Consider the following 13,189-nt stretch of genomic DNA (forward strand, 5'->3'; position numbering starts at 1 on the left):
TTAAATAATATATGATCCCTGTATTTGTTCATCTCTATCATCTGGACTTTTTGTCTTGCGCAGTGTGTGCAAGTCTGTGAAAGTTTGAAATGCTTCATAGTTTGATGCTTTCTTTGATGTTGCAGAAGGCAAGTCCTTTGCTGGCGTGCACAGAAGCTTCAGTCTCTGGGTGGCAAAAGAGAAGCGTAGTTTTTGATTATTCTGCTGAATGATCATATCATTATATTTGTAACATTACGTAACTGCCATCAAGGGCAAGGTTTAAGGCTCAAAATCAATAAAAGGTACACTGCAGTTTCACTGGGGTTTGTATTTCACTGTGACCACAAATGACCTTACTTCCACAAGGTATACACTTTAATTTAAACAGTTAAGAGAGAAACAGGAACTCCTGACCTCAAATTCCTCATGTTACCCTAAATACAATTTACAGTGAGCTGCCTAAGATGCATCCAGTGGAAGGATCAGAAGCTGTTTTTAGACTTTTAAGATTTTGTGACCATTCAAACTCACCTTTTTTTTTTTGATTTACCTGTCTCAGTGTTCCTGGAGTAATGCACACAGCATACAACATCCACAAAGGAACCATGAGTGTTGAGGAGAGTGTAAACAATCCTCCAATAGCGTATCCCCACCAGGGATATTCATAGGTGTTGTTGAATTTGAGTGGGGTATATTTGATCAGGGAGAAGAGAAATGTGCACTGAAAACATAAGACAGGAGCAGGTATAAACTAAAAGCCTGATTTGTATTTGTTACGTTCTGTGAGGCTGTGGGAGTGTGTGGGTGGGGTGTTTGCCCACTCTCCCCGCCTCCACCCCTCTTGCCACTCCTACCCCTCTCTGTCTCTCTCACTCTCCTCTCTCCCCAGGACACAGCTGCTGCTGATTAGCCTCGTTTGCCACCTGACTCCAGTCAGCAATCATCCTCTGAGGCTATTTAAACTGGGGATGAGCTGTGAGCAGAGTGGCTTTTTCCTCGGTGGCTCTACGCGGTTCTGTGCTAGATTTTGGACAGACAGCCTCTTTCTGACCAGTGAGCAGACGGGCTTGTGGGCCCTGAGAGTGTCTCCCCGTGGTGGGGAGTAGGGTAGGAAGTGTGGGAAGTGCCTCCTTTTTTATTGTGTTTGTTTGGTAGTCCTCCTGCCTTTCGTGGCTGCGAGCGTTTTCTTTGTTTCTTTGGCGTTATTGGTAAGACGGCGTTGCCGGCCCTTTAAGTTAATGTTAACCTGTACCATTTTGTAATAAAGATTTATTGATGCAGAACAACTCTGTTTGTTTTCCTTTTTCATTCTGATTCCGGACTCATTTGTTACTGGTCCCCTCTCTCACATGCCTAGACCCCTTCGGGGGGAACGTAACAATGTGGGGGCTCGTCCGGGATATGAATGGAAGGAACAACAATTGAGTTTTAGTGAGTTGTTTGCCGGTGGCTTGTTTAGTTGTATGGTATCTGCTGCGCTCTCTCTCCCGTTAGCAAAGGGGAGTGTCTAGCTGAGCGTAAGCTCCTCCTTCAGGCACTCATTTTTTATTTTTCCTTTATTGTTTTCGGAGTAATCCCGGGTGGGGATTAGTTCCCTGTCGGGGGTAGGCTTGTCGGTGCTTTGTGCACTTGACGCTTAGCCTTTAAAGTTGCCTCGAGCCTGGTACACTCCAGAAGCTAACTAGGCTAAGATTTTAGTAGGCAGGTCTGGGGAGAGGGTCGGCGGTACTTTTATTTATTGGTTAACCTCTGGCCACACTTTTCCCGCCTGTTTTCTCATTTGTGTATTGGAGGTGGTGCTTCTTTGTTGTTATTGTTAGCCTCAGGTAGTTTTTTGTTTTTAGAGTTGATGGCTACCTTTGATATTGCCGTGTTTAATAAAAACCCCTCGCTTGTCCAACTGGACGCCTGTAGGAAGAGGGATTTGCATGAGGTGGCATCAGGTTATAGCATTTCTGTTTCCACAGCTCTGCGTAAGGCTGAGCTGAAAGCTGCTCTTGTGGCTGGCTTGGTGGAGAAAGGGATAGTGGCCTTGCCAGTATCTGCCAGTCCACTTGAGCATGGTGCAGCGTCTCAGCCTGTTCCGCAGGCGTCAGCTCAAGCTGTAGGTCCATTGGTGTCGACACCTGTTGGTCAGGGGCTGCCTGTGGACAAACCCATGACATTGCCTCGCTTCGAACCCCTCTCCATTGAATCAAGTGAAGGCTCGAAGCAGGATGCTAAGCTCCGTGTACGCCTGGCTCGTCTCCAGTTAGAGAAGGAGGACCGTGAGAGGGAGTTCCAGCTAAAGAAAGAGCTGGAGCTTAGGCGTTTAGACGCAGAGCTTGCTAGAGCCAGAGAGGTCGAATTGAGGAAGGTGGAGGTGGAGGCAGAGACAGCTGTGAGGTTGCGACAGCTGGAACTCCGGCAGGTTTCCCTTCCTCCGACTGCCTCCATTCGTCAGGCAGACACCCCGTTTGACGTAGGGAAAAACAGTCGTCTGGTTCCGATGTTCCGTGACACTGAGGTCGACAGCTACTTCGAGTCGTTTGAACGAATAGCCACAGCCTTGCACTGGCCACGGGATTCATGGGCCATTTTGCTCCAATGTAAGCTGGCGGGTAAGGCTCAAGAAGTTTGTTCCTCGTTGTCAGCTGAGGACAGCTTGGACTATGACAAGCTGAAAAGGGCTATCCTGCTGGCCTATGAGCTGGTCCCAGAAGCCTATAGGCAGCGTTTCCGGGGGTTGAGAAGAGGTCAGGGTCAGTCCTATCTTGATTTCGCCAGGGAAAAAGGTGTTCTTTTCGATCGGTGGTGTGCGGCCTGCAAAGCCACTGACCTGGCTTCGATCCGGGAACTAATGCTCATAGAGGAATTTAAGAACTGCATTGCTGAGCGCATCGCGGTATATATTAATGAACAGAAGGTTTCCTCGCTACAGCAGGCTGCGACGCTGGCTGATGTGTTTGCGCTCGTCCATAAAACCAGTGTCAGTAGGTATGACCGGCGTGATGCCCCAGTGAAGGCTAGCGAGGTGCCAGTTGCACAGCACCCAAAGAGTGAGGTACTTGTGTTTCGTCCCAAGGCAGACCGAAAGTGTTTTTTCTGTTTTAAGTCTGGCCACCTGATCGCAGATTGTGAAGCTTACAGACGGAAACAATCAGTCTCGTCTTCACGTAAACCAAAAGGGGTTGGGCTGATTAAAACCATGCCTCCTGTCAGTAGGCCCCCTTCCCCTGAGACCCCGGATGAGTGTTTTAAGCCTTTCATTTTTAAGGGGATAGTTTCGCTTTCTGGTAAGACCGAGGATAAGCGTGAAGTGACCATTCTGCGTGATACTGGTGGCTCACAGTCCCTCATACTAGCTAGTGTGCTTGAATTTAATGAGAAGTCTGACTGTGACTCTAGCATCATTGTAAGAGGTGTTGGGATGAGTTTTGTGCCTGCTCCCCTCCATCGTATCTGGGTACAGAGTGAGCTGGTGAGTGGTTTCTTCTCAGTGGGTGTGCGGCCTTCTCTCCCGATTAATGGGGTGGATTTTATAATGGGAAATGATATCGCGGGTGGGAAAGTTTACCCTACCCCTGAGGTGACCAACAATCCTGTTATAGAGCCTGTGTTAGATGCCCTCAGCCTGCAGCACCCGGATGTGTTCCCGGTGAGCGTTCTGACTCGTTCACGTGCCCAGCAACAAGGTGGGGGGGTTGATTTGTCAGATTCAGTGATCGGCTCTATTCTAGAGAAGGATGTGATGCCCTGCACCGATGAGGGAGATAATGGAGCCTTAGAGTTAGCTCACAGTGTGGTTGAGCCAGCTCCTGTGTCTGGAGCTCCTTTTCTGCTCACCCGGGAAGCACTTGTGAAGGCTCAGAAAGAAGACCCTTCATTAGTTCAGTGTTTTACTGCAGCAGCTCAGGATAAGGGAGGTGAGGGGAGCAAGAGGCAGACATTTTTCGTTTGGGAAGGTTTATTGATGCGCAAGTGGACCCCAAGGCCTGGAGAAGACTGGAGCGTAGTGCGGCAGTTGGTGGTTCCGACCAGTCTGCGGTGGCATGTGCTGCAGTTAGCACATGATCACGCATGGTCAGGTCATTTGGGTGTCACTAAAACATATGACCGTATACTGCAGCATTTCTTTTGGCCGGCAATGAAAGCAGATGTAGTGCAGTTTTGTAACACCTGTCACACTTGCCAGCTTGTGGGTAAACCGAACCAGGCGGTGCCCCCCGCCCCCCTACGTCCTATCCCTGCTGTCGGTGAACCTTTTGAGCATATCCTGGTAGACTGTGTTGGCCCCTTACCAAAGACGCGGGCAGGGAATCAGTTCTTGTTAACCATAATGTGTGTGTCCACTCGATACCCAGAGGCGATTCCTCTGCGGAAAATCACGACAGCAAGCATTACCAAAGCACTAGTCAAATTCTTTACCACCTTTGGCCTCCCGAAAACCATGCAGACAGATCAGGGTACCAATTTCATGTCCAGGGATTTTAATCGGACTCTACGGTCCCTTGGAGTTTCTCATTCTGTGTCTAGTGCTTACCACCCAGAGTCACAAGGTGCACTGGAGCGGTGGCATCAAACTCTCAAGGCGATGTTGAGTAAGTATTGCCACGACACCGGAAAAAGCTGGGATGACGGGGTCCCGTTTGTATTGTTCGCTATACGTGATGTGAAGCAGGAGTCTTTGGGGTTCAGCCCAGCTACCCTGGTGTTTGGACACGACGTGCGGGGTCCGCTAAAGGTGTTGAAGGAGAGTTTTCTCAGTGGTTGTGTGCCTAAAACTACTGTGATGGAGTTTGTAAAAACATGCAAGGACAGGTGGCAACGGGCTACTTTGTTAGCAAAAGAGGCTCTCTGTGTATCCCAGGCAAACATGAAAAAACGATGTGATCAAAAAGCAGTGGAAAGACAGTTCCAGCCTGGGGACAAAGTTCTTGTGTTGTTGCCCGTGCCCAGTTCTGCCCTCATGGCTCGTTTCTCAGGCCCCTATGTGATAGTGAAAAAAGTGTCTGACACCAACTATATTCTCAACATCCCAGAACGCAGAAGGAAGACTCGCCTATGCCATGTCAACATGTTGAAACCATACCATACCAGAGACACCAGCATGACAGAATCATCAGACACTGCTGGGACGGCTGTCCCCGGTTCAGTCCCTGTTGCCCTGCTAAGTGTTGAAGTTAAGGGTGATGATGATCTGGGTACCCTTTCTGAGGGACAGCAATGTGGGCGGTTGTCAAATTCTGTTTTTTTAGCTAAGGCCGAGGCCAACCTATCTCACCTTCCTCCGTCCCAGTGTAAAGAGGTACTTGACTTGCTGCACTCCTACCTGTCTCTTTTTAGTGACGTACCCTCGCGTACCCACGTTTGTGAGCATGACATTGACGTTGGAGACGCAGTCCCAATCAAGCAGCATGCATATCGTTGCCCCTTCGCCAAACGTGAGGTCATGAAAGAAGAAGTTGAGTACTTAGTAGAAAACGGCTTGGCACAACCTAGTTGTAGCCCCTGGAGCTCCCCATGTCTACTAACACCTAAGTCTGATGGCACACCCCGTTTCTGCACAGATTATCGGAAGGTAAACGCTGTAACGGTCTCTGACTCTTTTCCGCTTCCTCGTATGGAAGACTGCATTGACAGCATCGGCCCTGCCAAATTCATCACCAAACTCGATCTCCTTAAAGGCTACTGGCAGGTGCCTCTCACTCCCAGAGCTTCAGAGATTTCTGCATTTGTCACCCCTGACCACTTCATGCAATACACAGTAATGGCCTTTGGCATGAAAAATGCCCCAGCTACTTTTCAACGACTGATGCAGTTGGTGTTGGGAGATGTGCCCCAGTGCAATGTGTATCTAGATGACGTGGTGCTATACACAGACACATGGGCAGATCATATGTCCCTTCTGAGGACAGTGTTTCAGCGGCTAGCCGAGGCCTCGTTGACCCTCAATCTCGCTAAGTGTGAGTTTGGTAAGGCAACCGTCACTTACCTAGGTAAGCAGGTGGGGTTTGGGCAGGTCCGCCCAGTGGAGGCGAAGGTTGCTGCAATCCTGGACTACCCGAGTCCAGCCACCAGACGGGAACTAAGGCGGTTCCTAGGGATGACCGGATATTACCGGTGTTTCTGTAAGAACTTTTCTGTGGTCGTGACCCCGCTAACCAAACTGTGTAGCCCAAAGGTGCCTTTTGAATGGTCAGTTGAATGCCAGCATGCCTTTGAGTCGGCAAAATCTCTTCTGTGCAGCACCCCTGTGTTGGCAGCTCCAAACTTCTCTCGCCCCTTTAAGCTAGAGGTCGATGCCAGTGCCACCGGAGCCGGGGCAGTCCTGCTGCAGGATGATGAGGAAGGTGTGTGCCATCCGGTCTGTTATTTCTCTGCAAAGTTCAAACCCCATCAACTGAACTACTCTACCATAGAGAAGGAAGCCTTAGCTCTGCTTCTAGCTCTGCAGCACTTTGAAGTGTATGTGGGCTCCAGCGCTTCCCCGGTGACCGTGTTCACAGACCACAACCCCCTTGTTTTTCTGAACCGGATGTACAATCACAACCAGCGACTGATGCGCTGGGCACTCCTGGCCCAGGATTACAATCTGATGATCATACACAAGAAAGGTACTGACAATATAGTGGCTGATGCACTCTCACGCAGCTCGCAATAGGTTGTTGTTGTTGTTGTTGTTGTTGTTTTGGTAGGGCTTCAATGTAAGGGGGGGGGAATGTTACGTTCTGTGAGGCTGTGGGAGTGTGTGGGTGGGGTGTTTGCCCACTCTCCCCGCCTCCACCCCTCTTGCCACTCCTACCCCTCTCTGTCTCTCTCACTCTCCTCTCTCCCCAGGACACAGCTGCTGCTGATTAGCCTCGTTTGCCACCTGACTCCAGTCAGCAATCATCCTCTGAGGCTATTTAAACTGGGGATGAGCTGTGAGCAGAGTGGCTTTTTCCTCGGTGGCTCTACGCGGTTCTGTGCTAGATTTTGGACAGACAGCCTCTTTCTGACCAGTGAGCAGACGGGCTTGTGGGCCCTGAGAGTGTCTCCCCGTGGTGGGGAGTAGGGTAGGAAGTGTGGGAAGTGCCTCCTTTTTTATTGTGTTTGTTTGGTAGTCCTCCTGCCTTTCGTGGCTGCGAGCGTTTTCTTTGTTTCTTTGGCGTTATTGGTAAGACGGCGTTGCCGGCCCTTTAAGTTAATGTTAACCTGTACCATTTTGTAATAAAGATTTATTGATGCAGAACAACTCTGTTTGTTTTCCTTTTTCATTCTGATTCCGGACTCATTTGTTACTGGTCCCCTCTCTCACATGCCTAGACCCCTTCGGGGGGAACGTAACAGTATTCAAGAAGAGAAAATTCATATTCATGGGGGATTAATTTTGACATTATATGATGTAAAACAAACACTTGTAAATAAGATTTAAAATTATATTCATTCAAATTTACAGCCTTTGCTTTTGTAGTGCCATTTGTTTCCAAACACTCCTGTCAGTCATGTCAAAACTTTAGGTACAGGTAACTGTGATTATATCCAATGTCTATGTATGCTTTTCTCTCTGGTCTATTTGATATAAATTGGTTTTAACTAGACATAATTTTATAACTACTTAAAACATACATGTATTTTTGATCCATCCGCAGCAGAATTTAATTTTTTTTCAAAGCTTTTTATTAAATCAACTGAAGTCACATTAGACATGTACACAAAATAATATTTCACCAATTGTGTGAAGCTAAAAATTGACTTCTTCTGTCACATTTATGCTGTCACAGTGGAAAATACTCCTCTGAAATAAGGTCAACATTTCAAATTTGAGGTCAGTGTACAGCATGTGCAAGTAATGTCAATGAGCCCAAACAGTAGGCTTTTAATGGATCTGAGAGTTGATGTCCTTAATATGTTCATTTACAGTACAGCAGCCCTACTCACATCTTGTTTAAACTCTATAAGTTAGCTTAAATAGAGGGTGGCCTGAAAGAGAGAGGCTCCAAAATGGTTTGTTTCAGAAAAAGTAGTAAGGGGCTGTATTAGGAAGCAGTAAATCCTAAAACAAAAGTTTATTTTGAACTGTGAATCATGCAAAGCTACTCCAGAGTAGCCCAAAACTAAACTATGGCACTAAAACTAAACTATGGAGCATAAAAGATCCACTTTATAAATGCATTAAATGTCTTTGAGTTGCTATGCAGTGTCAAAGTGGAATTGTTTTCCATCTGGTTAAGACATAGACTAGTCTTAGAATAGAAGATTCTGACAGGTTTCACGTACACTCACTTAACAGCATTTCACAACATTTCTAATACTTACAGTACAGATCGCTGGTGTGAAGTACTGCCAACAGTATTTCATAAAAGGCCATGGTCGATATCCAATCATGTCCTTTGTATTGTCGTACTGACGATCTCCACCTACAGAAAAAAAAACATTGTTAACTATTTGGTTGTTTTCTCACACACACAAACATAATACCATATATATAATGCCAAAAAATGATTTTGGTGATCTGGACAGAGTGTTTTCAGCGATAATGCTATGTCCAGATAAACAGAATCAACTTTTAGAGATTTCATTACCGGGATGGAGCATGGATCAAGACATATGTATAATGGAGGTTCTGTATTGTGCTTCACTTTCATTTTACAGAAGTTAAAATGAAAGTGAAGCCAAGATTTGAATTTAATACATGGGTTTGATACATCCAAAAGTTGCAAATTTTACCCAAGTGGCAACCTGTAGAACTGCTGTTCTTTGAGGCGAGCTCAGAAAGCGAGTCAGTCCCCATAGACCCAAATGTTAAAATATCCAGTTTTACACCAGAATTTTGATATTTCTAGCTAATTTTAACTATCATAAAACCTCTACAGGAAGTGATCTTTTTCTCTGCTATTTAAGTTCTATGATGACTTAAGAAAAAAATTCATAACTCTAGTGTATAAATAAAAATGTGGCTATTTTGTGATACGTGGCTGTCATTTTTTTTTTTTTTTACTTAAAGTATTCAAATTATTTATTAATAGTAAATTAATGAAGCACCTTCCAATCAAGCTGGCTATATAGTGTTGGGGTAACCTGATAAATTTCCCAGTTTTACCCTTTCTGCAAACTCCGATCGCATCTGTTTGAAAAGCTAACATGGTGACAGCCAAATTGGCAGATTTGAGGTTTTTAGATGATAGTACACATGCCAATGAATGACTTTACAGTGTTTGGTCCATTTTTTAAATACACTGAATGATTTGACCAAGTTAAAACTGCTACTTACCATAGACCCATCCTATGCAGACAGACTGAAGAATAGCAAAAAGTAGGAGGGTCATCCCACTGCAGGCATAGTAGTCAAACAGCTGGAAAATATAAAGGCCGCCCTACAAATATATAGAAACAAAATATATGACTGCATCTATAACTATAGATTCACCATACTAAATCCATATTCTGAGAACATAGTCCATATAAAAGCAGAGCAAAACATGAGCAGGTGTATCATTCTTGTGAATTCAGCCCTTAACTTAAAAATTCTTCTGTTCAATGAGATTAAAATAGTGCGTGCTAAGTTTAGTTAATCTACTGTATTTCCCTCTGTATTTCTCACTTGTGAATTCCTTGTGTTTTTATAGTTGAAAATATTACAAGGTTCATTTTTAAATTGATTTATTTTTTAAATTCCATTTTTAAATGATCAAGAAAATCTGAAAACGCTCACCTCTGTCACCATCAGAAGGCCTACAAGGAAGCTTCCGACATTAATTCCAAGAAGAAGGAGTTTACGGTGACAGTTGTTTTGAAAAAAGGAAGGATACATGTCCGAGATTGTTGTGACCAGTGCCTCTTGATATACAAACTGCGGTAATGGGAGAGATTATTTCGTATTACCACAAAGGAAACAACTCTAAGATGTACATGACAAATAGATTGGTATTACCTCACTATCTAATCCCAGAAAGATGACCATGATGAAGAAGAAAATCGCCCAGAGCTGAGGAACCGGCATTAAAGCCACAGCACGAGGATAAGCAATAAATGCCAATCCAGGTCCTGCAAAAATGGAAGCAAAATATAGTCGTTTTCTCAGACAGCTCTTAACAGTATCACTCTGGGTTTCCATCCATACCTGATTCTGCTACCATTGATATATCCAAGCCTTGTTCTTTTGCCATGAAACCAAGCACAGAGAAAATGGCAAAACCAGCTACAAAACTGGTTAAACTGTTTAACAGGCACAGGTAAACACAGTCTCTGTAGGTGAAATTTTTCAAAGGTGAGAAAACAAGCAAATTACAGTAATTACAAAAGTAAAGGAAGAATTCCTACAAACCTGTAGCAGTTGTTGTTGTACTTGTTGTAGCTTCCCAATGAAGTCAGAACCCCCGTGCAAACTCCATAGGAGTAGAAAATTTGGCTGCCCGCATCCATCCATACCTGAGGGATTTAAAGTCATTTTGATTGGTAAATATGTAAGTGTACAAAAAAGTGCATTTACATCATACTAACTGCTTCTAGTAGTAAAAGTTCAATAATATGCCAAGTTATCAAAAAACAGATTTACTAAAAGTATTTGCAAAACAACACAGATGTTCCTGATCCTTGAATTTACTGGAATCTGTTGCTCATTTAAATTATTTCTTGAAAATTAAGAACAATTACATATATTCTCTACTGACTGAGAATAGGATTGGCACACGCATTCTTTTCAGGTCATATGGTAATCTTCAAACTCATTACCACTGAAATAAAAAATAAATAAAAACTATGATGCTGTGTAAAGGCTGGATAAAAACTAAACCATGCCATTGGTGAGTACAGGGCTGTGCACAGTAAGTGCAAAAACATCATATTCTGTGGTGAAACATGTTTACCAACATTTCGACCCCCCCCCCCCCTTTTTTTCTTTAACTACATGCTATTGTTAAATGCAAAAGACGTGCAATGCAATTAAATGCAATGTGACATGCATTATAGGAAAAAAGCAAATACTTCTTCAGTACTAGAGAATTTAGCACCTCAGGATCAGTGAGACGGGATGGGTCTGGGTAGAGGTAGAACATAATTCCATCTTTGGCTCCAGGTAATGTGAGGCCACGAACCAGCAACACCACCAGCATCACAAATGGAAATGTGGCAGTGAAATACACCACCTTCAATACAAGCAACTGTCAGTATTTGTTTAAAAAAAAAAACGACTTAGATGCTTCATAGAAGAGTTTGAATGAAATGAAAAATTAGTATATAAAGTTTGTTCTGCACCTTTCCTGTGGTCTTCACTCCATTCCAGATACAGAAATAGCACAAAACCCAGGCAAGAAGAAGACAAAGGGCCAGGTCCCAACGGATATTCCCAATGTTATCTATTCCATCAGACAGGCCCAAGATTCTCCTCCTGTTACAAAGTTTATACAGAAGTTTATATATAAGCTTTCATATATGAAAACCTTATTAGCCTTATGGTATGGTCCATATTACCATACTTACTCCCAGAATTCAACAACTGAAGACACACTCTTTCCATTTGGGTCCACAGGAAATGTTTGATTGTGACTATGTTCAAAACAGCCATCTTGCATGAAAAATTAAGCAGGCTTGTGAAATGCGAATAACACATGCATGATGCAATTATGTGAAATGAATACAAAATAAAATCTTAGTACTTGTGTTCCAACTGTTGTGACAGCTTGCCCATGGAAGCTCAGCCCTGAACGATGAAAACAGGTAGAGAAACGCCCAAGCCAGTATGATGATGTAATACATACCAGTGTACAAAACAACCACTTGGCTTCCGTAACCTAAACCTATTAAGAAATAGTGCGATGAACAATATCAGTTTTTATTTGATTCTAAGCTCCCTTCAAGCTTAGACTTTAAAAGTTCATCTGTATTTTAAAAAAAAAATCATCTGTACAAATATATAAAAATACAATAAAGTTGCACTATGGCTTTTTATTTAGGTCACATACACAACAACAACTTTGATGTCCTTACATTTGTTGTAATGTAATTTTTACGTTTGTATTAGGTTTGTACTTTCTACTCCATTATATTTCAATCCATCTATCAAACAATGTTCTTAACTGCTTATCCAAGGTTTTCCCAGCTGGCATAAAGCTAGAAGCTGGGTACGCCCTGGTCACCAGTCTGCCTGCCTTTCAGAGATTCATAAACATATGAAATATACTATCCCTAGGGTTTACATTTAGTGATGCTGAGGCTAACATGACATGTCACAAAGTTTATCTCAGACCCATTTTCTTGACAATGCACTCAAATGGTCTTTACAGTCATCGGGTCTCTATCCAATAAAGTACATTTGAGATGTCTGATGTTATCAAGTCAAAATGGATCACTGAGGAATGTTTCCAGCACCTTGGTGAATCTATGCCATGAATAATTAAAGCCGGTCTGAAGGTGAAAGGGTGATAAATCCTGTTCTAACAAGATCTAATTAAAATAATAAAGAAAAAAATCACAAAAAAAAAAAACTACCTTCAAAGAGTGGACAGATTTTTCTCCAACATGTTATTCCACCCTGACTGGTGTACTGACCCAAAGATGTCTCCAAGAAGAAGAGTGGGATGCCACAAGTGAACAAAAATAAAACATAAGGAATGAAGAAAACCCCTTAAAAACAAATAAATATCAGTAATTATTGATAACATCTAAGAAATGTGTATACACCATATTGCTCAGTGTGTGCAATTAGTATTGTTTTTGTTTTTTCCATGCTGAATTCAATCTTTATCTTTGGCAATAAAGGCTACATGACATTTGTTTTCAAGATGGACATAACAACAACAATGTACCTCCTCCGTTTTTGTAGCAAAGGTATGGAAACCTCCAGACATTCCCCAGCCCAATAATGTGCCCAGCTACTGCCAGGATGAACTCCAGCTTGTTGGCCCACTGCTCTCTCTCTGGAGCTTTGGGCTGGGTATGTCCCAGTCTGTTCCCAGGGTTCATCACGTTCATTTTCACAGTGGATTTCTGTTTTTGGTCCATTTCAGCCCTTTAACAATTAAGTTTGTGTATCTCAATATCTTCTAAAATAAACAAAATACATAGAATGTCAACATCCAGTATACTCACTGAAACTCAGTGCTGTTTAAAGAAGGCCAAAAGAAAAAACTCACCTTACACCTTAGGATACAAAATAAGAGTCATGTGAATGGAAAATGCCGCTGATTTTGTCACTAATTTTCTGTCCAGTTCTTGTTATCTCTCAGCTTTTTCTCCCTTTTCTCCA

At 43.4% G+C, this 13,189-nt stretch overlaps 1 protein-coding gene across 1 annotated transcript; it reads right to left on the bottom strand.

The window, feature by feature from the left end:
• On the bottom strand, positions 1-12,945 carry LOC146632465 (sodium- and chloride-dependent GABA transporter 2-like). Its single transcript, XM_085353357.1, has 14 exons — positions 12,750-12,945; positions 12,433-12,567; positions 11,601-11,741; positions 11,425-11,509; positions 11,200-11,332; positions 10,956-11,090; positions 10,271-10,374; positions 10,067-10,191; positions 9,878-9,990; positions 9,659-9,796; positions 9,218-9,320; positions 8,263-8,363; positions 533-703; positions 1-165 (listed from the first exon to the last, which is right to left on the bottom strand). The coding sequence occupies exons 1-14, from the start codon at positions 12,943-12,945 to the stop codon at positions 1-3; spliced, it is 1,845 nt and encodes a 614-aa protein (XP_085209483.1).
• Positions 12,946-13,189: the final 244 nt, after the last annotated feature.

The sequence above is a fragment of the Diplotaxodon limnothrissa genome, linkage group LG5 (genome assembly GCF_057381915.1).
Source record: "Diplotaxodon limnothrissa isolate DT_005_m linkage group LG5, D_limnothrissa_male_GT1.1, whole genome shotgun sequence".
Lineage (NCBI taxonomy): Eukaryota > Metazoa > Chordata > Actinopteri > Cichliformes > Cichlidae > Diplotaxodon > Diplotaxodon limnothrissa.